General features: G+C 41.0%; 1 protein-coding gene across 1 annotated transcript in view; it reads left to right on the top strand.

Moving 5' to 3' along the window:
- Positions 1-4,913: 4,913 nt before the first annotated feature.
- LYPLAL1 (lysophospholipase like 1) overlaps positions 4,914-24,390 on the top strand; it is a 41,599-nt gene continuing 22,122 nt past the window's right edge. The window contains exons 1-2 of the mRNA XM_065401336.1: positions 4,914-4,998; positions 10,002-10,101. Of these exons, the coding sequence (XP_065257408.1) occupies positions 4,914-4,998; positions 10,002-10,101 (185 nt within the window). The remainder of the gene's footprint in view (positions 4,999-10,001; positions 10,102-24,390) is intronic.

Below are 24,390 nucleotides of genomic sequence, written 5' to 3'. Positions count from 1 at the left end.
GAGGAGAGAGGGAAAGTTAATGACAGCCTTTAATTGGTTTTTAATAAAAATAAACAATTAAATCATGTGCCAAGACTGTGCCTCCCCCTCTCTAACTTTAAAAAAAAATAATTTAAAACATGCCAAATCAATATATTGCCAAACAAACCCAAGATTATTTTTTTCCAGTTTGGCTCTTGCATCTAGTCTTACTCATTGACATAGAGTAACTCTCTACCTTTAAAGATAACTGGACTTGCCTCTATTATTTGAAATTCAGACAAAACCAAAACAAGAGGCAGAGACATAGACAATTTTTTTTCTACATAGCTAAGTCAGAGAGCAATATCCTACCTTTGCCCAGGGTAACCGCTCACTTTTATAAGCACTAGAATTTACCCACGAACAGAATCATGAAATGTGAAGTAAAGTTATTAATAAATAAGGATAATTTAAAAATATGAATATGTCTTATGATAATGATTGAAGTTTCCTGGTTAACCCATTTAAAAAGTCAACATTAATCAACAATATCGGAGATATCACAGTTATTTCTCTGTTCTTTGAATAGAAAATAATTAGTATCTCAGATAATAACTGTTGGCAAATGTTCACTTTTTATGCTGATCACTGCATTTGCCTCTTTTCTTGGTGACCACTACTTTACTAGAATTTTGAATTCTTGTGTTGTGCAACTGTCATCTTATAAAGTTTGACAAATGGCTGAATTCGGTCCTCTGCCCATTAAAGTAAATTCATTCAATTTCCATTAAATTCAGAAAGGTTTTTTTTTTTTCTATTTACTTATTGAACTGGGGAAACATGTGACCAGAGCTAAGCCTGATTTTCTTGAAGCATAAAATTAAGAGGAACAATACCTCTTAGAACAGCATAATCCTTCTGGATACACAGTGAAGATATTTGCATATATTTTAGATATGCAGCATGCCATATACATGTGCCACTGCAAGTGACAGTGATGCCCACAGATTTGATGGCCTAGGTATGCTAGGAAATGGTACTCCAGGGTGGTAAAAGAAAGAGTAATTCAAACAGAAATATGAGCACAACATGTTCTTCATATTACACATACACTGATGTTTCACCTACATAACCCACAGCCATTGTTAAGGTAATAACACACTACCTCAAGGGGTTAAGGTTTCATTACATTTTTAAGGACTAACAGGTGTGCCCCTATGGCTTGCCAAATACTTCATGATGAACTGCAAAACTAAACTGTAAACTCATTATTCACCCCCTGGATCATACTGCACCTGGCCAGTGAAATGGCAGTATTGGGATTTGTTTGGTTGTCCTTACTTGAATGCTATGGACCTCAAATCACCATGGTGGTGGCTAATCTACACAGCACCAAAATATTCTTGTGGCCTCAATGAAAGCATACATGCTATATAAAAGTGGGCAAGGGACACGGTGTAATACATGAGAATTCCTGTGCTTTCTCACAAGGTATTCAGACCCACAGAACAGTAAGAGCTATCACAAGCATCAAAGTAGTTCTGTACAGGGATGGCTTTTTAAGGATGGGCAAAATTGTCAGTGTCTATTGGGTCTTTCACAATGTTGGGTCTATCTAGGTCCCTCACTTTGTGATATGCCTTGAAGAATCAGTAAGCAAAGTCTCTACCACCTGGTCTCCCTCAGTTCATTTGCCAACTGGGCCTTTATCTGTAAAACTACACCTGGTCACACTGAAACTTAATTACATTTCCAGACACGTATAGCGACATGAAAGGAACAAACCTCCTTTACTGTTTGCTCCATAGTTTGCCTACCATATGGCATTTCTAAATATAGAAACCACAAACCTAAAATGTATTCTATAACTAGATTAAAACAGAGGAAAGGGAACAACAATGAAAACTTCTGAGCCAATCTCAAATAGAAGGAAGTGACAAGGGTTTGATTTGTTCTGGTAGCAAGGGTGGGTTCATATCAACTGTCATGGTTTGGCACTAGCTGCATCTTTGACCCCCTCTGGTCTCTCTAAGTGCACCCTCTCAGGTGACAGCCCTCTCACCTTCACCTTTCTCAGGAGTGGAATCCTGGCATTCTCCCACTCGCAGACCAGGTCTCGGGCTTAGCCCCCTGTGTACCAACCACAATTGCTCAGCTAGCCAGACTGGGTTTGGCACCTCCAATTCTTCCCATTGGAACTGTGACCAGTAGTGAATACAGTAACCCAAAACAGGCTTCTTAAAACCAAGTATTGTTTAATTGTAACAACAGGAACACAGCATAATGGGAGAAGAGAATTTTAAAACAACAAAATGTTTATTTTACTTAAAATCTGACCATCCTGAAATGAAGATCTAGGCAGGTGAAGCTTCCTCAAGGCATCCCAGGGCCATCTACCCCCATCAATAGAGTGCAGTATTTTTAAATCCCCCTCTGTCTTTTGATCTCCCCTCCTTCATGGAAGTGTATGTGTGTGACTGAGTTCTAGGAAAGCCAGTCTGGCAAGCCCTCCAACGGGCAGAAATAGAACATTACAGTTAATAATCCTGGGTGTTGCTGCAGAGCTCCTATGTGGGGTATTGTCCATCTTCTTGGGCCCATTTCCTGACCACCCAGATATTGAATTAACCCAATATATGCATGCAATAAACATCTTGACAATACTCAGACCAACATATCAAGCACATAGTTGTGAAGGAAGTGGGTGATGCCTGAATTATTTTATATTGTATGTCCTTCTGTTAGATTGTTATTGTGTGGTTTCCTGTACAACTACAAGGGATTAATCCCAACAGGAGTGGACAGCATGTAAGCTAGAAAGCAGACAATACTTGCACGTAGACCCATTTGCTGATATCTAGAAGATTAATGCAGAACATCAATTGCTTTGAAGTATACACCTGCTCCTCCCCCTGAACCCCTGTGGACCACATAAAACAGTGTAACCAGGTTCAAGAGACACAGGGCATCGACAAAGACTTTAGGAGTAGATAAAAGGGCAACCCCTGAAGAAAAGGGAGAGAGACAGAGTTTGCATGGATGCTGACTGTCCTCTCCAGACCAAAGAGGTGGGGCACCTGGGATAAACCAGCCTTACCTAAAACATTAGGTAAGACAGATATGGGTTTAAACTGTTTATTGTGTTAAAAAATCTTTTTGTGTTATGCTTTGTTCCTGTTTAGATTAAGCAATACAGAGGCTGTTGTTTGGGTCACTGTATTCACCAGCTCCTGAAGGGAAGAATTGCAGGGACTGAACCCAGTCAGGCCTACTGAGTAGTCCTGGTTGGTCCATAGGAGGCTGTAGTCCAAGAACCAGTATGAGGCCAGGTCTATACTAAAAAGTTAGGTGGTCCCAGCTATGTTGTACACGGGTGTGAAAAATCCACCCCTCTCAGCGACACTGTTAAACTGACCCAGCGCTAGGTCAATGGAAGAATTCTTCCATCAATCTGCCTACCACCTCTGAGGGAGATGGATTAACTACAGCAATGGGAGAAACCCTCCCATCATTGTAGAGTGTCTACACTGAAGCAAATGTCTATGCTGAAGTGCTACAGCAGCACTGCTGCAGCGTTCCTAGTGAAGACATAGCCTATGAGTGGGAGAATCATGGGATTCCACCCCAGAGGGAAGTGAAGACACAAGGCCTGTCACTTGAGGGGGTGCACTTAGAGAGAACAGAGAGAGGGGTCAAATATGCCCTGAACTGTGACAATAGTGTTGATAGATTATTAAAGGCAACCCTGAATCCATCATATAAAATTCTGAATGTAACACACAATGCGGCTTCAGGGGTTAATAATAATAATAGTTAGCACTTTAAGCATCCCAGTTTGGAGCATTTTCCTGCTCATCCCTGTTCTAACTATATAGTGGTGTCTGTGCTGATCTTTGGGACCTGTTTTGCAACATGAAACTTTATTTCGTAGGGGGCTTGGGAAATATCCAAAATATCCAAAGTGAAGGTAGCAAAGTTCAGTGTGGTTCTGTTTTCCTGTTTTGTTTGTGTTTGTTTTTTCAAAGTAGAGAGAAAAAAAAAATTCACTGGTCAGCCAGGGACTCAGGATCAGTTCTCTCTTTCTGTGCCTGTTAGCGAGAAAATGAGAATCTTTAGCTTTTAATCTTCTAGGACTTGTGGTGATAGCACTGCTACTTCTCACAGTCCCTTTGCCATTTCTTCACCTCCTACCACTTGTACTTTTCCCCACAACCCCATTTTTTAAAATCATACAGTGGCAGCTACACATGATTGGGGAAAAAATGACATTTCCATGAAAAATCTGTCCCTTTTCTTGCAATTCCCCCCCAGTTTGGAATTTTCCAACCAACTCCAGCAGCTCACTGCAGCGGATGCCTGCCCTGATCTCTGCTCCCTTGGGAAATTCGGTTAATAACAAAACCCATTATTGCAAGTGAGTCACAAGGGCATGCAGGGATCCAAAGGATCGGATTATATGCCCACCCTAGGCTAGGATTGCCACTTTATTGGAAGTAGCTATCCTGGCTGGGATAGCAGTAAGGATGCTCAGTACCCACTGTCAGCTCTCCAGTTTTATGGGTTAGGCTCATCCCAGATGGCCGGTGGTTTTTTCTGTACCACGGAGATGGTTCCCCTGGAGGGTCCCACGGGCACTGGTGCCTATGCAGCTGTAACTCAGATCAAAGCTGGCACAGCCCTGCCTGGGCCACACTCGCCTTGGGGGGAGGGCTCTTTAGGGGAGCTCCTGGGATGCGCTATGAAGGGCAGAGCGGGCTCAGGCCTTCCACAACTCACCCCCCTCCTGGCTCGCGCCTCACGTACCACCGGCAGCCTGGCGCGCGGCCGCCCCACCTCCACGCTAAGCCTCCAGCGAGCGACCTAAGCCAGCGGGGCGGAGACAGACAGCGAGCGAGCCGCGCCGGCGCGGGAAGCGGTGCCCGCCCTGCGCTTGGCGCAGGGGAGCTGCGGCCATGGCGGCCCGTGCCGCGCTGCAGCGGAGCGTTGTGTCCCCGGCTGGCGGGCACCGCGCCTCGGTGATCCTGCTGCACGGCTCAGGTGCAGGCCTCCAGGCTTCGTGTCCCCAGGCACTTGCAGGGGGCCGCTAGGCTGGGGCCAGCCCGGGGACCCTGCCCCACTCTGCAGGGATGGGGGCCGCTGGGCTGGGGCGAGCCACGGGGGCCCTGCCCCACTTTGCAGGGAGGTGGCTGAGCTCGGGCCTTAGGGGTGTGTTGTCCAGTAGTGGTTAGTGCACAGGTATGGACCATCCTGAATTTAGGCTGGAGGCTCAGGGCTTTACAAGGCTGCCCAGAGGATTCAGGGGGCCTGGGGCAAAGGAATTTCGGGGGCCCCTTCCATAAAAAAAAGTTGCAATACTATAGAATACTATATTCTCGTGGGGGCCCCTGCGGGGCTGGGGCAAATTGCCCCACTTGCCCCCCCACCCCCCGCAGCCCTGAGGCTTTACTCATGTGAGTGGCACCCCTACCTTTAATGAGATGACTCCTGTGAGTAAGGGCGCAAAATCACACCCTTGACCTCACTATGCCTCATTATTCTCCACCTGTAAAATGGCAATAGGGGCAGTAGAGGGACTCTGTCAGTTTGAAATCTAGACAATTTTTAAAACTGAGTTAAAATGAGTTTGAGGTTCTGTATCTGCTCCCAAATTCCCATGCTAGTTTTTGTGGTTTTACACCCACAATTTCCTCCCCTTTCAAAAATGGTTTTTTCTCTCCCCTGCTGCAGTCTGCACACAAATAACAGGGAAACGAAGGGTACAAATCTTGCAAATACTTAGGCCATGTCTAGACTAGGATAAAAGATGTGGTAGCTAACATCCTAACTGATGCATCTTAAAAGTCTAGTGTAGACAAGGTGGGATGTATTTTAATATATATACATAAAGCTGAGGCTTCTCCTCAGCTTTAACTTGACCAGTTCAACATGTGTTAAAGGCATGTGTTAGCAAATATAATATTTATCCTAGTCTAGACAAGGCCTTAGGTATATGGATAACTGAATTCATGCAGGGGATTACCTTCATAAGTAAAAAATTACTTATGTGCACAAAAAATTTACAGGATCGGAGTGACATTTTCAAAAGTGCCTAAATCAATGGGACTGGTGCTCCTGTATCATGTACAGGTCTGTCACATCTTACGCGCATTTAACATGCGCAATTTCAGCTTTACGCGGTCAGCAAAAACAAAAAAGAGAAAAATAACAATTTTAATACTGTACCTGTAGTGCGGGCAATTCTGCCCGCCATTACACTCAATGTAATTTTGACTATACGCGATTTTCGCTTTACGCTCTGACTGCGGAACGTAACCCCAGCGTAAGATGCGACAGACCTGTAAATGCTTTTGAGATCCCCAACCCAATTCTTACCTGACCACACAGGTGAAACGTTTAAACTAACTATATGAAAAAATGCTTTTTAATTGCACAGAGTGAACAAACTGAAAAAATATTTCCTCCATTATAAGTTATAGTCATTTTAGGTGTTGCTTGTAACAACATTAGGTTAAAAAAAATAACATCAGGTGGAAGTGTAATCTTGAAATTGACTGTCTCTCTTTAATTAATTAAGTGTATGCGTGTTTGCTGGATTGAGGTTTTAGGAATTCATTCTGTTGTGTCTACAGGCATCTGTCAGTGCTTGAATTAGATCTCTTAAAGTTATTTTACTGATATATATGTATAAGCATGATGTTTATATTTGATTTGACAAAGTATTCATATGTTTGTTTATTTTTATAATCCAGTTTGAATTTAGTTTATTAAACCAGGACTGTCAAAACTGTTTTGATTTCACAAAGCAGACAAATGAAGGGGAGTTAATACAATATGCTCAGCTTCTCCTGTTAACTCTAATACTTTAATGCTGAAGGAAATACTTTCCTCTTATTTTGTAGAAGTGGGGGAAGATTATGGTTAGAAGTTGATTCCACAAGTGGTTTAAGTACTGTACAATTTTTCATTTTTGTTATAACTCTACTCATAATATTTACAATGGAGCTGTAAGGAAAAGTAAGAGTGCTCTTTTATCTGGTTTTATTTAACAGTTCTGCAGGGTGGGTTCCAAAGCAGGGGTAGCCAGTTATCTTAGTATGGGCTGGTATGTTACATTGATGCCCTCCGGACAGAGCAACAGCTGAGTGGCAATCCCATGCCACCAGTTAATTGTAATAAGAAGACGAGTTGACCCCAGATTGAATGGGAAGGTAGCGGAGAACTCCCCATGCAGTAAATCCAGTGTTAGCATCAAGCAATATAGTAGTTGAGCAAGAAAAGCAGTGGTCTGGAGTCAGGCCTTAAATCTGTAGTCATTTTGTAGGCAGCTACTCACCTCTGTGTATGTGTCTGAGAGAGACATGGAGGGTTGGAGAAGTTTGGCCACTCATGGTTGAAAGGGAAATTAAAACTTGTATTTTTATTTTAAAAGGAAAAGGTAGCAGTCGGAACCACAGCTAGCTGATTTTAGCCGCAGGCTTTGAAATAGGTCCCTGAAACTGAATTGGTTGTGCATTATTCATTCTTCTTAGTACCGTTCAGAAGACAAGATAGTGTTAAAATAGTATGTAAAAATGTCTGAAGTCCAGCACTTTTTGATGTGTGCTTTTTACATAACAGAAATTAGTTGCATCCAAATGGGAGCCCTGGTAATTATGACATTGTTAGGGCGATGGAAGTTGGTATGTGAGGGTCAAAGTCTCTTAACTAATGGGCCTTCTGCTAGCTCTTCAAACAGACTAAGGGGTAGTCAACACTAGAAGCGCTACAGCCGCTGGTCTACACTAGAAGACGCTCTATGCCGAGCTCTCCCGTCAGCATAATAAAACCATGTTCGTGAGAGGCAGTAGCTATGTTGGCGGGAGCTTCTCCCGCCAACATAGCGCTGTCCACACCGGAGCTTAGGTCGGTGTAACTTAAGAGGAGTAACTTAAGAGGAGTTTATTCATACCCCTGACCAAAATAAGTTATACTGACATAAGTGGTAGTGTGTACAAGCCCTGGCTCCCAGCTTTATGCATGTTCCTGTTGACACTCAAAACTCATGAAATGTCAGTAAAGAAAGGGGAGATGTGATGATATCTCCTGTATCACAAAGAAAACATATAAAGATCTATGGCCCCAATCCTGCAAATGCTTATAAGCATGCACGCTTAATTTTGATTTGCAGAATCAAGGCTTATGTTCTCTAATGAAGGAAAGATATTTGTAGGGAAAGGAATTTTATTTTCAAGCTTTTAAAAGTATTTTGTTAATAGTGTATCTTAGAAAACCCATCTGTTCCAAATTTGACAGTTGAAAACTAGATTTGCTTCGATTCCAGCCTAACCTAGTCACATGATTAAAGTTACTCATGAGCATGTTTGCAGGAATAAATCCACAATGGGTTCCTAGTTATGTCTTTAATTTGTATATAGATTTTTTTTTTAAATGGCAAAGTCAAAATAAACACTGTACAATTTTTGGGCCCAATCCTGGAAAGACTTACTATTGAGGCTAGCACTTACTACTATGAGTTATTTGTGATTTGACATAAATAGGGCTATTCATAGTACATTTTGTGCTTGGCAGTAAGCAGTGGCAAGACAGGGTCCTTTTGCCTTCCATTCATTAACTGAAGCATAATCCCAGTAGTATTTATTTACATTTTATTTTGTAAATAATGTCTCGGGGGCTTTCTTTGTTGAAACCTAAAGCAATAAAAAGCCTTTTCCACGTAAGGGCTTGTCTTCACTGCAACAGTTACCTTGAGTGAATACACTGGATATCTCACTCAGGTTAGCCTGGCTCCATTGAGAATGACTAGGGTGACCAGATGTCCCGATTTTATAGGGACAGTCCCGATTTTGGTGTTTTTTTTTTTCTCCTGTTACCTCCCCACCCCCTGTCCTGATTTTTCACACTTGCTGTCTGGTTACCTAAGAATGACTATCCTGTGAAACAATACTTCAAGTACACAGTGATTTGGATTAGTAGCACAGAGTGATTGGATTAGCCACTGATCAGTTTCTGTAATTCAAGATGCTGCTTCCCCATTGCTTTATTTGCTGGAGTGTCAGTACCACTAGAGCTTCAACCCACTTCTCTGACTGGTCAGCTAGCTCCAATTTAAAGAAACACTTAACTCAGGTTAGACATTTTTGTGTGTTTGGATGAGAGTTGGATAGGTTTGGAGCAAAACTCGAGTTATTCACTGAGAACACTGCGGAACATTTTAAAGGAGGAGAAAATGAATGTTTGTTTGATGTTTGTAAGGCACTTTGAAAACATTGAATCTGCAAGGATCCACACATGTGGACCTGCTTGTAGGATCACAGATTAAACTGTTGTTGGGTGTTGGCTGGAGCCACAAAATTCAGACCCTGATCTCAGCCAACTCTAAGAAAGGGACTGGTTTGGATTTAGGATTTTGATCAGCCTGTCATAATTCTAGGAGCCAGATGTTTGGATCTAGGTTCATATTTTGAACTCCTTTTTACCAAGAGTTCAGGGGAATTTGGATCTTAGATTTTAGGTGAAGTCTATTTCTAATAAAAACATCACATTTAATTATTATTTTCAACTACATTTTGAGGACTGTTCATTTAAACCTTTGTAATTTAAAAAAAAATGAAAATAATAAAATGCATTTTTTTAAATGAGGACACCAACTGACAAGCTTTTGGGTTTGTTTTTTTACTTTGTATTTTCTTGCATTCCCCTGTGGGTTTTTTATCACTTTACTGTTAGTGGATAATTATCTAGGTTATAAGAAGGACACAGGATTTTTGTGGCCAATTGGGAAATCAATGGCAGTAGTGCTGTAGCAAAATGTTTATAAAAGCAATAGTATGTAGCCCCTTTAAGAGTGTGATCAGAGAGGCGTTGAGTACGTCCTGTTTTCAAAGAGGGTTGAGGGTTCTTAGTACTTTTAGAAGTTGCTGAGCAGCTTGCAGGATCGAGTTTGTAAATGAAGTGAATTTCAGGTATAAATATTTTTGGCATTGTATGGTACTACCTATAAATACGTGGAATATCATTTCCTGTGTGTTTGTATTATGCAGGTGACACTGGCCCAGGAGTAAGAGCGTGGATCAAACAAGTTCTGAATCAGGATTTGGTTTTCCAGCATATAAAAGTAATTTATCCAACAGCTCCTGCCAGGTATTGTGCAATGCCTTTTACTATTAAGACTAAATTCCTCTAATCTTCTGACAAAATCATTGTTGTGAAAATATTCTTATACCTTTGGGTACAGGTAATGCTATGTTTTTGCAAATCTTTCTGTACTTTTTTTTTGGTGATGCTTGGAGCTCAATAATGCTTTGCAACCAGAGGACCCTATTTTTAAATGCATGAGATTTTATGTAGGACACGCTCTTCTAATTCACATTAAAGCCCTGTCTGCATTACAATTGAATTATTCACAAGAATAATATAGATAGGGATTTTTCTCTGATAGGCTGTAACCATGTTTTATTAAATCATACTCTAGACTACCTCCATACCTATAATTGTTCCCATAAATCTATTACCAAAATTAACCAAACACTTCGCTCTACATAATATCACACTTTGGTTCTGACGAACAATAGTCCTGTGTGACTGGTAGGAGAATTTGCCTTGTAGTAAATATATAGTTAGGAGCAATGAAAGGATCATCTTCAGCTATTGGTGACAGCACTGGAAATTAAAACATTTGAATCACAAGGTTGCTTTGGTTTTTAATTTAGAATAATTGGGCACAGAATCAATAAAAATTGAGTCCAGCTTCCTCATCACAGGTGACCGCATTTGCAAGACCCATTATTATTTGTTTAGTCATAGTAAAGTGCCACAATGTGCTTAGTGGTGTATATATACAGGAAATAGAGGGAGCTAATGATATTTGCCCTGAGGAGCTTACAAGCCAGGACCAGCATTTTCAGACTTGACTGCCTAAAGCTAGGTACTTAAATCCATATTTAACTATCCAAATAAATGGCTTGATTTTCAGAGATAAGCCAAACGCCTCTGAAAAATCAGGCCACTTATTTGAGTGTCTGATTCAGGAAAGCACTTCCATTGAAGTCAGTGAGACTGAAGCATATGTGTAAGTGTTTTTTTTGAGTCTGGGCCTAAATATGGATTCAGGTATGAATTTTAGGTACCAACGTTTGAAAGCTTTTGTCCTAAATATGTATATGGGGTGGGGTTTGTGACATCTCATGTAGGCTTTCAAGGACCAGAAGTTTGAGAGAGTTTTCATTGAATTGGTTCAGGTGGTACAAAAACAAGTAATAATAATAATAATAATTTGTATTATGGTAGCACCTCCTAAGAACGCTAATCATGGGCCAGTATCCCATTGTGCTAGGTTCTGTACAAACACAGGACAAAAAGACAGTCAAGATTTTGTTTGGCTCATCACATATCTATATAGAAACAGTCCTTGACCCAAGGAGTTTACAGTCTAGTTGTTATGCATGCAACATAACTGACTCATTGTACATGGATGAGAGCAACTCAGGGTTGTGGAGAAAACTTGCACAGGCCATTGCTGAAAATCTTTGTGGAAGAAGTGTGTTTTGTGGGGGGATTTAAGGGAGGTAGTTCAATAGGTCAGCTCCACTATGGGCATGATTTTATTCAAACAACATACTGCTCCCTTGACAGCTAGGCTAAGTGTGCAGCTAGTGTTATCCGTGGGGCCCAAAAGGCTCCATCCTCTGCATGAATATTGGCAGTAGATGCAGGTTTGCTAGAATTAACTTCTGTAATGTTCCTCCTTCAGCCTTCCTGTGTGCGTCCTATGTGGGCAAAATGCCTCAGGCCACATCTATTTGGCCACTAAAGTTCCACTTTCCCATTCCAGCATGTCCAAAGCCACAATCTTGACCTATTATTTTATTTTTGTAGATAACTACAGCTATAGGCAACATTATACATGATTAAATCAGTACATGTTATGATTTACCAAGGAGCTATTTTTTACTTGCACATAGATTGTAAGGTATCAATAAAGATGACATGTAAAGAAAGATTCTAGATTGTAATGTAAAAGGTCTGAATAAATAGTTGCCCTGTTTCAGTCAAGTTTACTCTCATTATTCTTTTCCAAAGCAAACTGAGGTCAAGCATGATTTGATTCAACTTTGCAGCTTTTAGCATGATTTTTCCATCTTGTTCTCCTTGTGTGAAAGGGATATATCCAAAGAAAAATACCTGTAGTGCGTTTGTCTTTGATTGGTAACTGAGAAGTACATTATAGAATATTGCTTTACAGCCCCCTTGTTCCTGTTAAGCACCATTAACTGACACAGTGAAATAAAACAGATGCACTTAAGTACAGTAATGCTTGCCACTGTTTGGAGCTATATACAAACAAAGGAAGTTTGTAAAAGTATGCTTTACTGGTTGCAATGTAAATAACAAAAACCTATATTGGCCAAGCAAAAGTTATTTTGGTGTTTAAATCTAATGCATCTTATACACTTTGTAAAGTCTGTAATGGCTTTTCTTCCCTCTTTCCATAGAAAAGAAAAATCAAGGCCAAAAATATCAAATTGGAGTGACAAATGTTAGGCTCCTCCATCCATATTTAGGAACCTAAATATATGGCCTGATTTTTTTTTCCCGTGGTACTGAGCATCAGTTAAGGTTTTCAGTACCTCTGAAAATCAGGCCTTACATTACCCAATAGTACGTGTCCAAGTATACTAAGGCCCTGATGCTGTGGTTGATAACCTATGAGGGGATGGTTGTGTCTGAGTGGAGCTCTGTTGACATCCATGTAGTTCTGTGCAGGTTAGCAATCCACAGTTGTGCATCAGAGCATAACGCTTATCGGCAGTTTTGACCCTAACGATTAAAAGCAAAAAGAAGCTTCGGAAGTTAGGCATGCCTATAAATGTTGCCTGAATTTTTTTAAGGGACCTGACAAGGAGTAGAACTTGTGTAATTATATCATGCTGTCATGGAATTTTTTTTTAATTTGTTTTATTCCAGCACTGAAATAATTGTTTTTTCCCCTCTTATTTTCTATAGGAGATACTGGGGCTTAACTTACCCCTATCACCCTTAACTCTAACTATCATAGACCGAGCTCCTTTGGAGCAACCAAAGAACATACTCCAGAATAAAATCCTAAAAACATATTCATCCTGCATGATTAGCTTTTAAAATATAAAATGATTTAGTGTTGATTGAGGAATGATACAAGGCAAACTCAACTCCTGAGGGAATTCTGCACCAAAAAATTAAAAATTACGTGCAAAACATTTTAAAATTCTGAAAAATCTGTGTATTTTATTTGTTAAAATAACACAATATAATCACACCATTTTCAATTGTTTGTTGACAAGTATTTTGAAATAAATTACCAAAATAATTGAAGATGGTGTGATTACATTGTTATTGTGTTACTGTGTTATTTTGCAGAACTTTAAAATTTTTAATTTTTTGGCACAGAATTCTCTCAAGAATACCAGGGTTCTGTGTGGCACAGTCTGGGTGCGGGCAGCTTGTGGGGGGGTCTGGGTACGGGGAGGAATCTGGATGCACAGGGGCTCGATGCGGAGTACTAGGTGCAGGAGGAATGGGACTTTGCAGGAGAGTCCAAGTAAAGGTGGTTAGGGCTCGGGGGGGGAAGGCTGGGGGAGTGGGACTTGGTGGGGGGGGGTCAGGTGCAGCTGGTTGGGGTTCAGCGGGGTGGGGGTCTGGGTATGGGGGCTCCTGATGCAGGGGATGAGGCTCAGCAGAGTGGGGGCTTGGGGGGGGGGTTCTGGGTGCGGTGGGCTCCTGATGCGGGGGGTGAGGCTCAGCGGGGTGGGAGTTCGGTGGGCTTGGTGGGGGGGTTCTGGGTGCGGGGGGGCTCTGGATGCACAGATGGGCGGGGGAGGAATCACTGTACAGGGAGCTGCTTCCCCTGTCCGCCCAACCCCTGTGCATCCAGCCCCCCACTGAGCGCACACACACACACACACACACACACACACACACACACACACACACACACACACACACACACACACACACTGCAGCGCTCCTGCAGCCAGGGGAAGTTTCTGGGTCTTGATCTAACCCAGCACCTGCAGCTCTGTGCAAGGAAGGGGAGGGGGACGCATCCCCAGACCTCCCTGCCCCCAGTGATTTACCTCTCTCACGGCTGCCCAAACAGACATGTCTGAGCTGCCGGGGAGGGGTGAATGAGCACTGATGCAGCTTCTCTTTGCTTCCCCACACAAACCATTTTCTGCGGAAAGTAAAGAGAATCTGCGGGGGGGAGGCAATTTTCTGCTGCGCAGCAGTGGCGTAGAATTCCCCCAAGAGTAAAACTCTTCAGGGAAAAGCCTTATATAATAGGGATGAAAGCAATAAGATGCTAAATAAATTATATCCGTTTTTATAATTGTTTTTAGCCAGTCTGTAGAAGGGGTATAATTCTGTTATTCTATAGAAGGTTTAAAAATCCCAGAGAAAGATTATCATTTTTTTTTTATTACACTCTTCTGTAATGGAAGCTGACTGCCTTCAAATATCTGAGTTGCCTGCTTTAAAAAAAAAAAAAAAAAAAAAAAAAAAGTCTGTATAATATGGCTGGCTCTCAGTTGCTAAAAACAAAGTATAATTTTAAAATTTGTTTTACTTTAAAATATATATACATATATGGAAATAATTCTGGTATAAGGAATTAGATTAACCGCCCTGGAGACTGAAGGCCTTCTATCCCCAGAACAGGTATAACATGGACAGCAACTTCCTTGTACATCCTTACCAATGTGTCTTCTGGGGTATTTCATTTGAGGTGCTGAGGGCCTCAACTGCTTTCTGGCTTCAGGTGTCGATAGACATGTTGATATCAGAAGACGATTAAATATAGAAGTAATTTGAATGAAGAAGTTGACTGAAGACACCAGTTGAGGGCACTGAGCACCTTGCAGGATTTGGCCCTCATTCCTTGATGTATCTGTTGTGACTACCAACATGGCTGCCAATTAGTGCCATGTTGGATTTTTTAATTGGTCACTTGTCCTTTAAAAAGTGGGAATGTACTACCAAACAGTCATCCAATGATAGCTTCAGTCATTACTGATGTGGCGCTGGATTTTTTTGTTTGTCATCAGTCTTCGGAGCCATGCAGTGCCTCATTTTAATGTTCTTTTAAAAAACAAAACAAACCCTTCCAATGACAAGTACTTCAGCCACGTTCCTGTTTAGCTTTTGTTCTTGACATTAAATTGCACCAAATTTTATAAAGGCAGTACAATAGCTGCCAGGTCCCAGAGTAAGCTACTTAGTCCATGGTTAGTCTAAGACTTCAGTCTGTTCTTGCATTATTCTTTTTCAAAAGATGAATATATTTTTATATATGTAGATCTAAAACTACTTTCTAACATACTAACAAATGCTCTGATATAGAGAGAATGTGGGCCCCTGTTTATTAATGTGAAAGAAATACATGCATTTATAAAACCCTAATTTAATAAAATAAGAAGTGGATAATTTTGTAATGGCTGTGAAGAAGTGTGGGATGGGAGGGGATGGATTCTAAAAGGTACAAACATGTAGCTGAGGCCAAATCATTTTACAAGTTTCTGTTTTTAGTTTTCCCTTTTCCTGGAAGCATTTTGTTTTATCTCTGTATAAGCTTAAAATATGGAAAAAGATGATCGTTTTATTTTAATGGATCATTCAATTAACTTCTTTTTTAGCGTTCTTCCAACATTGATGTCTCTGTAGCCAGATTTAAATTGTTAAACACAGTTGAATTAGGATCCCCCCCCCCAATAATGTTGATGACATGCTTTAATTAAAAACCAAGGGTTTAAATTGTAGCCCTAGTAGCTGATGCAATACTTAAAGCCACGTCTGCACTCACAGTTTTAAAGGAAAAGGGTTTCCTTTTTTTCCTTCGTTATTTGGGTCAGCATGGCTGCAGCTTTAAATACTGTTTCAGCTGCTACTACTGTGACTTAAACATTCAGTTTCTATTGAATATCTAAATCAGGGGAACTGAATACCACCCAGTTTAGGCTTTTTTTTTTTTTTTTTAAATAGAAAGTGATAGTTTAAATTGGCATTGCAGCAGCTAACGTGGTAAAGTTAAAACTATTGAGGCTTCACTTGTTTTAATAAATATACTTTACCTTTATAATTCTCTTGAAAAATCTAGGTCAAAGATTCTTTGCGCTGTCTCGCATTCCCTTCTGACAGTCTTTCCCGTTGTAAGTCAGAAAGTAAACTATAAATACACAATTTGGACTATTTTGTGGATCTTTTTGACATCCACTAGCATATCTTCCCATGGCCAACAGATCGCTCTGCATAGTTTGAGTGTTACACATTTTGCAAAATATCCTGTCCTTCCTCTGTTGGAAGTATATGGCTGCTAAAGGCTGTTCAATGCTGCGGGCTAGCCTTCCAGCCTTTCACCTGGGTTCAAATCTTCACTTTGCTTATGAGTGGAGGTGAGTTTCATTTCATACTAGTCCCCATTTGGCCACATCACAAAACCCCCAGACAGTTTGGCACCATTCAGCTACATTGGCAGCAGTCTCTGCTCGTGAGAAGCCTAGGATTGGAAAAGCAGCAGGAGTATTGTAGGTCAAGATTGAGATGGATTGGCAGAGCTGTATGGGGTAGCATGCACCGTGCCTATCCGTACTATGTTTGGCTCAAGCAAATGTTATGAATCCCTCAGTTTCATGAGCCCTAACCTCATTCATAAATTTAAAACAAAGGAGCCTTGTAGAAGTGGGATTTGATGGACGCATAGATGGATTTCAGATATTGTCAAGCTGTTTCTCTTTATTCTGACCACATAGATATCAAGACCTATCTTGGAATTTACATTATACCACTATTCTGCAGCATGGAGAAAGCATATTTTTGCAAATTGAATGTCTTTTCATTTCATTTCTCATGTATCCTTTGCTGTTTATGTGCTGCAAGTACGTGAACAGTTTAACATTCAGGATAACATACCCATATGAAATACATGCATACAGTGAATGCATCTTTGCCCAGCAGGTACCTTGAGGGAGGAAAAGCAGCGTATAATAATGGTTCTGTCTCAGGTTCCTTGTTCCTTCATCTATACTCTAGTGGCATTCTTCCTCCCATTTCTCTTCATTTCAACTTTTTCCTAGTGCAGGGGGAAACCTGTTATCTCCACCTTGGGAATGGGTAAGAATTCTGCTGTTGCAGCATTATTCATGTTGTTTCCCAGCAGTTATGCGGGTTTGAGATGTATGTTACATTATTTATTTTAAAGCATTCATTATGTTTTTCTCATTGTAAATATTAGGTTCTTTCATTGTGATTAGCCTGTTGAGCCCCTATGTCATCTGCCGATCCCTTCTACCTTGTTTGCCACCAGTTCTGGAAAGCTGCCATTCTGAACTTCAGAGCATGGCTTAGAAGTGCCTTCCAGTGCTCCAAATAGAGTTTCTGGTATGTCCCTGGCCATATTCATTCAGCAAACTGGCAGTAGCTCTACAGTCACCAATAGCAGGACACTTGGGAAGAGGTGGTCTCTGAGAAGGCCATTTGAACTCAAATAGTAAATACTACAGTTGTGTAGAAATTTTTAAAATTGATGTGCTTTGCAGATCAAAACATCCAAAACAATAAAATAATACTATGGTATAAAACTCGCTGGGCAGAATAGTGCTCTGTTGCAGTGATATAAATCCCGAGTAACTCCAGTGTAGCATCCTATAGACTTAATCTGTTTTTCCACTACCTCTAAAAGATGCTACAATGGAGTTATTTGGGATTTAAACTGCTGCAGATATTTAAAAGCAGATATTGGCCCACTAATTCCGTCCAAACCACATAACTGTTGCCATTAGGAATTTTTGGCCTCGCTCCACTTACCAGTAAATATTTAAAGGTTAATTCACCACTTTGCAGAGGGTCTGTACGAGGTCTGTGCAGCACCACTTAAAGTCCCACTTACGTTTTATTTTAAGATATGAATGAGACTTAAGTGGTACATAGGTCTGTGTTTATAGAATCATAGCAATGTAGGGCTGGAAGGGTCCTTGAGAGGTCATCTGGTCCATCCCCTTGGAAAGACTAAGTATACCTAGACCATCCCTGACAGGTGTTTGTCAGACCTGTTCTTAAAAACTTCCACTGACGAGGATTCCACAACCTCCGTTGGAAGCCTATCCAAGTGTTTATCCTTATAAGCAAAAAGTTTTTCCTCATATTTAACCTAAATCTCCCTTGCTGCCAATTAAGCTGATTACTTCTTGTTCTACTTCCAGGGGATGTGGAGAACAGTCTCTGTCCTCTTTATAACGGCCCTTTACATAGTTGAAGACTGTTCTAAGTCTTCTTTTCTCAATACTAAACAAGCCCATTTTTTTAACCTGTCCTCATAGGTCAGGTTTTCTAAACCTTTTATTGTCTTTGTTGCCCTCCTCTGGACACTCTCCAGTTTCTCCTCATCTTTCCTAGAGTGTGGCACCCAGAATTGGAGACAGGCTGAGGCCTCACTAGTGCTGGGTAGTGCAGGGCAATTACATATGACACTCATGTTCATACACCCCAGAATGATATTAGCCTTTTCTGCAACTGCATCTCATTGTTGATTCATTCAGTTTGTGATCCACCATAACCCCCAATCCTTTTCAGCAGGATTACCAGTTATTGCCCCTTTTGTAGTTGTGCCTTTGATTTTTTCCTGCCTAAGTATATTCTGTTCTGACTTCAAAGGGAATGTTGCTTATGGAAAGGTGCACCTTGTTTCCATAGCGTCCCAGTGAAGCCTCAAATTATTAAAATGTCAATACTTTTACAGACTGTACTGTCAAACATTTCCTGGTAGGCTAAGAAGGATTTTCTCATACAATTAAAGATAAACAATTTTTGTGTACTATCCTTGACTTAAAAAAAAATTCACTAATTCATAGTATTAATTAATGTGCAGTGGATCTTCCAGTCATTAGTAGAGATTAGCTGTGAAACAACAAGGGTTTGCAAAAATGAGAATAAAGGCTTTTTCCTCCTTTTTCAATATTGTGTGATGTCTAGTCTAAAATAAGAGTGATTTTTAAAAAAATATAAAACCAGTGTCTATGTGTCCCTTTGCTCTCAGGCAAAAATTACACCCAGTGGAAAAAAGATCCAATAGCCAGAATTGTCAGGAGTTGTGTATAAGGTAATAGGATTCTCCCCTCCCCCAACAAAAATACCCATAGCCTTCTAAAGTCTTGCTACATAGAATGTCAGGGTTGGAAGGGACCTCAGGAGGTCATGTAGTCCAACCCCCTGCTCAAAGCAGGACCAATCCCCAGACAGATTTTTGCCCCAGATCCTTAAATGGCCCCCTTAAGGATTGAATTTACAACCCTGGGTTTAGCAGGCCAATGCTCAAACCACTGAGCTATCCCTCCCCCCTCCAATTGATCCATTCTACTCTCATTTACACTGGTGTAAATCCAGAGCAATTCCAGTATAGATTGCACTAATGTAACCAATCGGAATCTGGCCCACTGAGTTCTGTGGAACAGCATGAATGAGTCATGGCTAATGGTGAGGGGTCCTAGTTTAGAAGTGTTTGAAAATTGGATATGTATATAGGCAATCTTTTCTTGCCCCCTTTTGTTTAAGTACACTTTCAAGTCTAATTTTCTTGAACTTCTCTTGACACACATCTAATGCAGTAACTATTGGTGCAGCATGACACCATAAGGCTGCCCTGTTAACAATAGCAATGTGTTTGTGTCCATGTTTCTAAAATAAATCCCGTTTTTGAGGGACTTATACATTTGGCGTGAAATGTACCCTGGGCTTTAGGATTTTGATACAGGAATAATGTGTAGTTTTTTTTGACCAAGTTTATTAAACAGAGAACCTGATCCTGCAAGCCCTTATATGCATTAAGTGCCTTTATTCCTGAGTGTAAGGGTTTGCACAACTCATCCTAAAGAGTTTTAAAAGTTAAAGTAGGGGGAAAAGGGCAATAAAGAGTTTTTTTTTTCTTTTCTCATAAAGTTATTCATCTTAAGGTTCAAGTAGATTGTTTATTTTTACTTATTTAAATTCAGATAAAACTACAGTATGTGCCAAATTCTCTGCTGCTGGAAATTACTGCAGTGGGTCAAAAAATTTGGCACTGAGGTCAAATCTGGCTTCGTTGAAATCAATGGGAAAACATCCATTGACTTCAACACTACCCGGATTTCACCCTAGAGCGTTAAACACTTTCATCTGGCACCCTGCTCTGTTGCCTGACATGCGTGATCTTTCTTGAATATAAATGTAAACCAACAAAAATCCAGCATTAGAATGTCTTGTACAGAGCCCCAATCAGAATAAAGGAGGCGGCGGGAGAATGAGCATATTACTAACTTTAAGTTTACCTTTCTCTTTCTTTGTACAGGGTTCTTAGCTCCACAACAAATTCCCAGCTCCCATGCCATGTGGCACATCAGCAAGCTCTCAGTGTAACATTTTAAAAACTTCTGAAAAAGGTATAGCTAGTACTTGCCCTTTCCAGGCCAGCTCCAGTTTTCTAGCTGGGTTTGTAGCATGTGTGATTTCATCAGCAGAGTGCTTGTCACACAGAGGCTTTGTCTTCACTACCCGCCGATCCGGCGGGTAGCAATCGGTTTATCGGGGATCGACTTACCGCGTCTAGTGAAGACGCGGTAAAATCGATCCCTGATCGCTCTGCCGTCGACTCCGGAAATCCACCTCGGCAGGAGGCGGCAGCGGAGTCGGCGGCAGCGCGGCAGCGGTCGACTTTCCCGCGTCCTCACCGCTAGGTAAGCCGACCTAAAATACGCAACTTCAGCTACGGTATTCACGTAGCTGAAGTTGCGTATCTTAGGTCGGACCCCCGCTGCAGTGTAGACCTAGCCAGAGAGTGGAGCCGGCAATCCATGATTGGACTGCACTTCTGTACCAGCAGAAAGGAAAGTAGGAACATTTAAAATTAGTGATATGCCGTACCCTGCTTACCTGAGGCATCCACCTTCTTGCTATAACTAGGCTTTTGCTGATTGATGTTTTCACATCATCTTAAGTTTTATGCTGTACAAGTACAATTATTTATTAACTAATCAATACAGTACCAATAGTATGGAGTTCTTTTTATGTTAAAAATATTTTCCAAATGACATTTTGCAGGACCAATTTAAAGGTGATACCTAAAATGGCATAAATTAGAGTCTAAATTGGTGTAATCTACTCTCCAGAGAGCTGGAAAAGGTGTAAATTACCTCCCTGCTTTCACTTATGTTTTCTACATTGGTGTATAAGTTAGATTTACACATTACTAAAGTATTTCTAAATTACTTAAAGGATGTCTAATTTACACTTCTTCATGCATTACCTTCGAATTTGGCCTTTAATCTGCATAACAACTACCTTTGTATTTAAATAAAAATGTAAATGATTAAAATGAGTCACTATGGTACAGTCAGTCAGTCACAGGTTTTTGTAATGCATTTCTTTTTTATACCTATGTTCAGATTCCTGGATCCCTGTGTGCTATTTTGAATTCTTATCTTGAAATTATGGATTAGCATAGATTCAGTCCCTAATATATTCCCCTGAACAAGCAATTATAATAAAAAATGCACATTTAAAACAATTCCTTAATAATCCATTCAGACAAAACAATGCAGGCGAGATGTGAAGACATTTGGAAGCATTTTAAAGATTCCATTTACGGGGTGCCTGGTGTTCCTTAGCACTGTTTATCTCTCTCCCATTTTTTTAGTGTTTAGAGTTAGTTCAGCTTGTATAATGTTGCATTTCTAATGCTTGTTTGGGGGGAGGAGGAAGGAGAGAGGTAGGCTATGTTCTTTAAACAAGCCAGAGTTTTGAGGTTGAATTGAACAGGAGGAAGCTTTTTTTCTTTTAAAGGGTTGAGTCTTTCATGTGCTCCAAAGTACTTCATATAACTTCTGTTTTAAAAAAATCAGTACAGAAAGTAAATCCACATTTTAAAACACATTTTGCTAGTGGACCATAAATTTGTATTCAGAGAGTTTCAAAAACAGATTATAGGGACATGGGGCCTTTACTTTTAAAGCCATTTAAAAAAAAAAAAAAAAACATGAACCACAAAAATCTGTTGGGAGTAATGGTAAGGGTTTGATTTAAACTCTCAAAGGCAAGAAAATCTAAAGTTAAGACAGACAATGTGGTCCGACGCTGTCCTGAACTGATCACACAGCTTGCAGGCATAGAGCTGCTTTGCTTCAGAGCCTTGTTGCAATGATGTCAGGTGAGGATCAGCGTTGAACTGAATTTTCAGTGCACTCTAAATTTCCTTACTTTCTTTGTACGTTTCAGGGCAACCTCCTCATGTTACTGTAACATAGGGGTCTTTTTTTCAGACAATTAAACCACAAAGAAAAAATTTTATGCTCTATTCTTGGAGCTGTGCAGGTAGTTCCGTGCCAAACATATTTGTTTACGGTGGTAATGTCTGAGTTGTATTATACTAGTTAATAAAGGGATTTATTTAAGGAACAAGGTGAATGACTAAAACAGATGTGCCAGTAGGATGTAATGTTAAAGCTGAAAAGTAAGATTCTTTTATGTGAGTTATTTTTTATTGTATTTCTTAGAAATTCAATTTAGTTGTGAGGACATCTTTGTGACAACTGAAAGTATTCTGGCAATCCGTTTGAGGGTCTGCTCCCATGCTCTTTAAATGGATCAATCTCCCATCTCCTTCATTGGCGATTTATAAAGATTGCATGTTAAAGCCCTTAATCCCAGGTTTGATCAACTGTACAGTTATATTACATTATGGATTTTACCATGATTCTAAATCTTTACTTTTAAATCCATCTTCAGTTGTAGCAAACATATATAATATATTTAAAATATTCCATAGTTTCTTTGTAGTCCCCCATCAGTCTGCCTATATCCATCTGTTGTCCCTAGTCCTATACTTAGATTATGAGCTCTCTTTGTTCTTTGTATGCACAGCACCTAGCTCAGCGGGGTGCTGGATTGTGACCCCGAGGCACTATGATAAGCGAATTAATAATAATGTAGTATATGTTTTTGCCATTCTGGTTTAATGACACAAAAATCTGCCCATGTCTTCAGCCTATGGTTTTGTCATGTCAGTTACTTACACAACAACACAGTCATTGTGAAAAGAGAGTTAAAAGTGGAGTGGCTTGCAAATATGTGACTGGTTTCTCACAGTTATTCATATTTCTGTTAATGGCATCATCAAAATGAGGGATTTTTGAGGCTGCATGGGGAAATAATGAATGCCTTGCAGCTATAGCACCTTCCATTTCAGGATCTCAATGCACATTTCTTCAAAGATCAGTTAATTTAGCCTGCCAACACCCCTGTCATATAGGTAAGTGGCATTATCTCAACTCCAGAGATTGGGTGATAAAGGCATAGAAAGGTTCAGTGAGTTGCCCATGGTCTCCCAGATAGTCTGTGGCAGAATCTAGAATGGAATCCAGTTCTCCTGATTCATAACCACCATTCTTCAGCTACAAGGTTGTAATTCCTGATTGTGAGTTTAGTGAGGCAGAGTGGCCTCCCTCCAGACTTGAGAACGAGGAACCATTACACTCCGCCTGGTGGGAGGAGCCAAATCCTCCCCACCCCTCACCCTTCAACAGAAGTACCAGGGTGGGGCAGGAAGGATAAAGTTGAGTGGGACCCACGGAAGGAGGCAGATATCTCCAGCCTGCTGCGGCACTCTGGAATTGAAACTGCGCTGTGCAGCACCCTGCCCCCGGAGGAGACCTATCCTGGGCATGAGTTGTCAGGACTGCCATCAGCCCTGTACCTTGAGGAGATGAAGCACCCTTGGATTATGGAGCCCTGCACCTGGAATGGGGTAGGAAGGAGCTAGGGAAACCAGACTTTGCTCCACTTTTGTCACTGTTAGGGCCCTTGGCTGGGACCTGGTGGAGTAGGGTTGGCCCAGATCCCCTTATCCTTCTGCTGCCAACCCCACCTTTGGTCTTGTGGTCTAGTCACCCCTAAGCCACTTTGTTTGTGGCTTGCCCCAGAAAAGAGACTGGAGGCCTAGACTCTGTGTTTGTTGGCTGCCTTAGCCAAGAATCATAGAAGAGACCTCAGGAGGTCATCTAGTCCAACCCCCTGCTCAAAGCAGGACCAACCTCAACTAAATCATCCCAGCCAGGGCTTTGTCAAGCTGGGCCTTTAAAACCTCTAAGGATGGAGATTCCACCACCTCCCTAGGTAACCCATTCCAGTGCTTCACCACCCTCCTAGTGAAATAGTGTTTCCTAATATCCAACCTAGACCTCCCCCACTGCAACTTGAGACCATTGCTCCTTGTTCTGTCATCTGCCACCACCGAGAACAGCCTAGCTCCATCCTCTTTGGAATCCCCCTTCATGTAGTTGAAGGCTGCTATCAAATCCCCCCTCACTCTCCTCTTCTGCAGATTAAATAAGCCCAGTTCTCTCAGCCTCTCCTCATAAGTCATGTGCCCCAGCC

This window comes from Emys orbicularis, chromosome 3, assembly GCF_028017835.1.
Source record: "Emys orbicularis isolate rEmyOrb1 chromosome 3, rEmyOrb1.hap1, whole genome shotgun sequence".
NCBI classification, from domain to species: domain Eukaryota; kingdom Metazoa; phylum Chordata; order Testudines; family Emydidae; genus Emys; species Emys orbicularis.
This window is presented reverse-complemented; position numbering and strand designations above follow the sequence as displayed.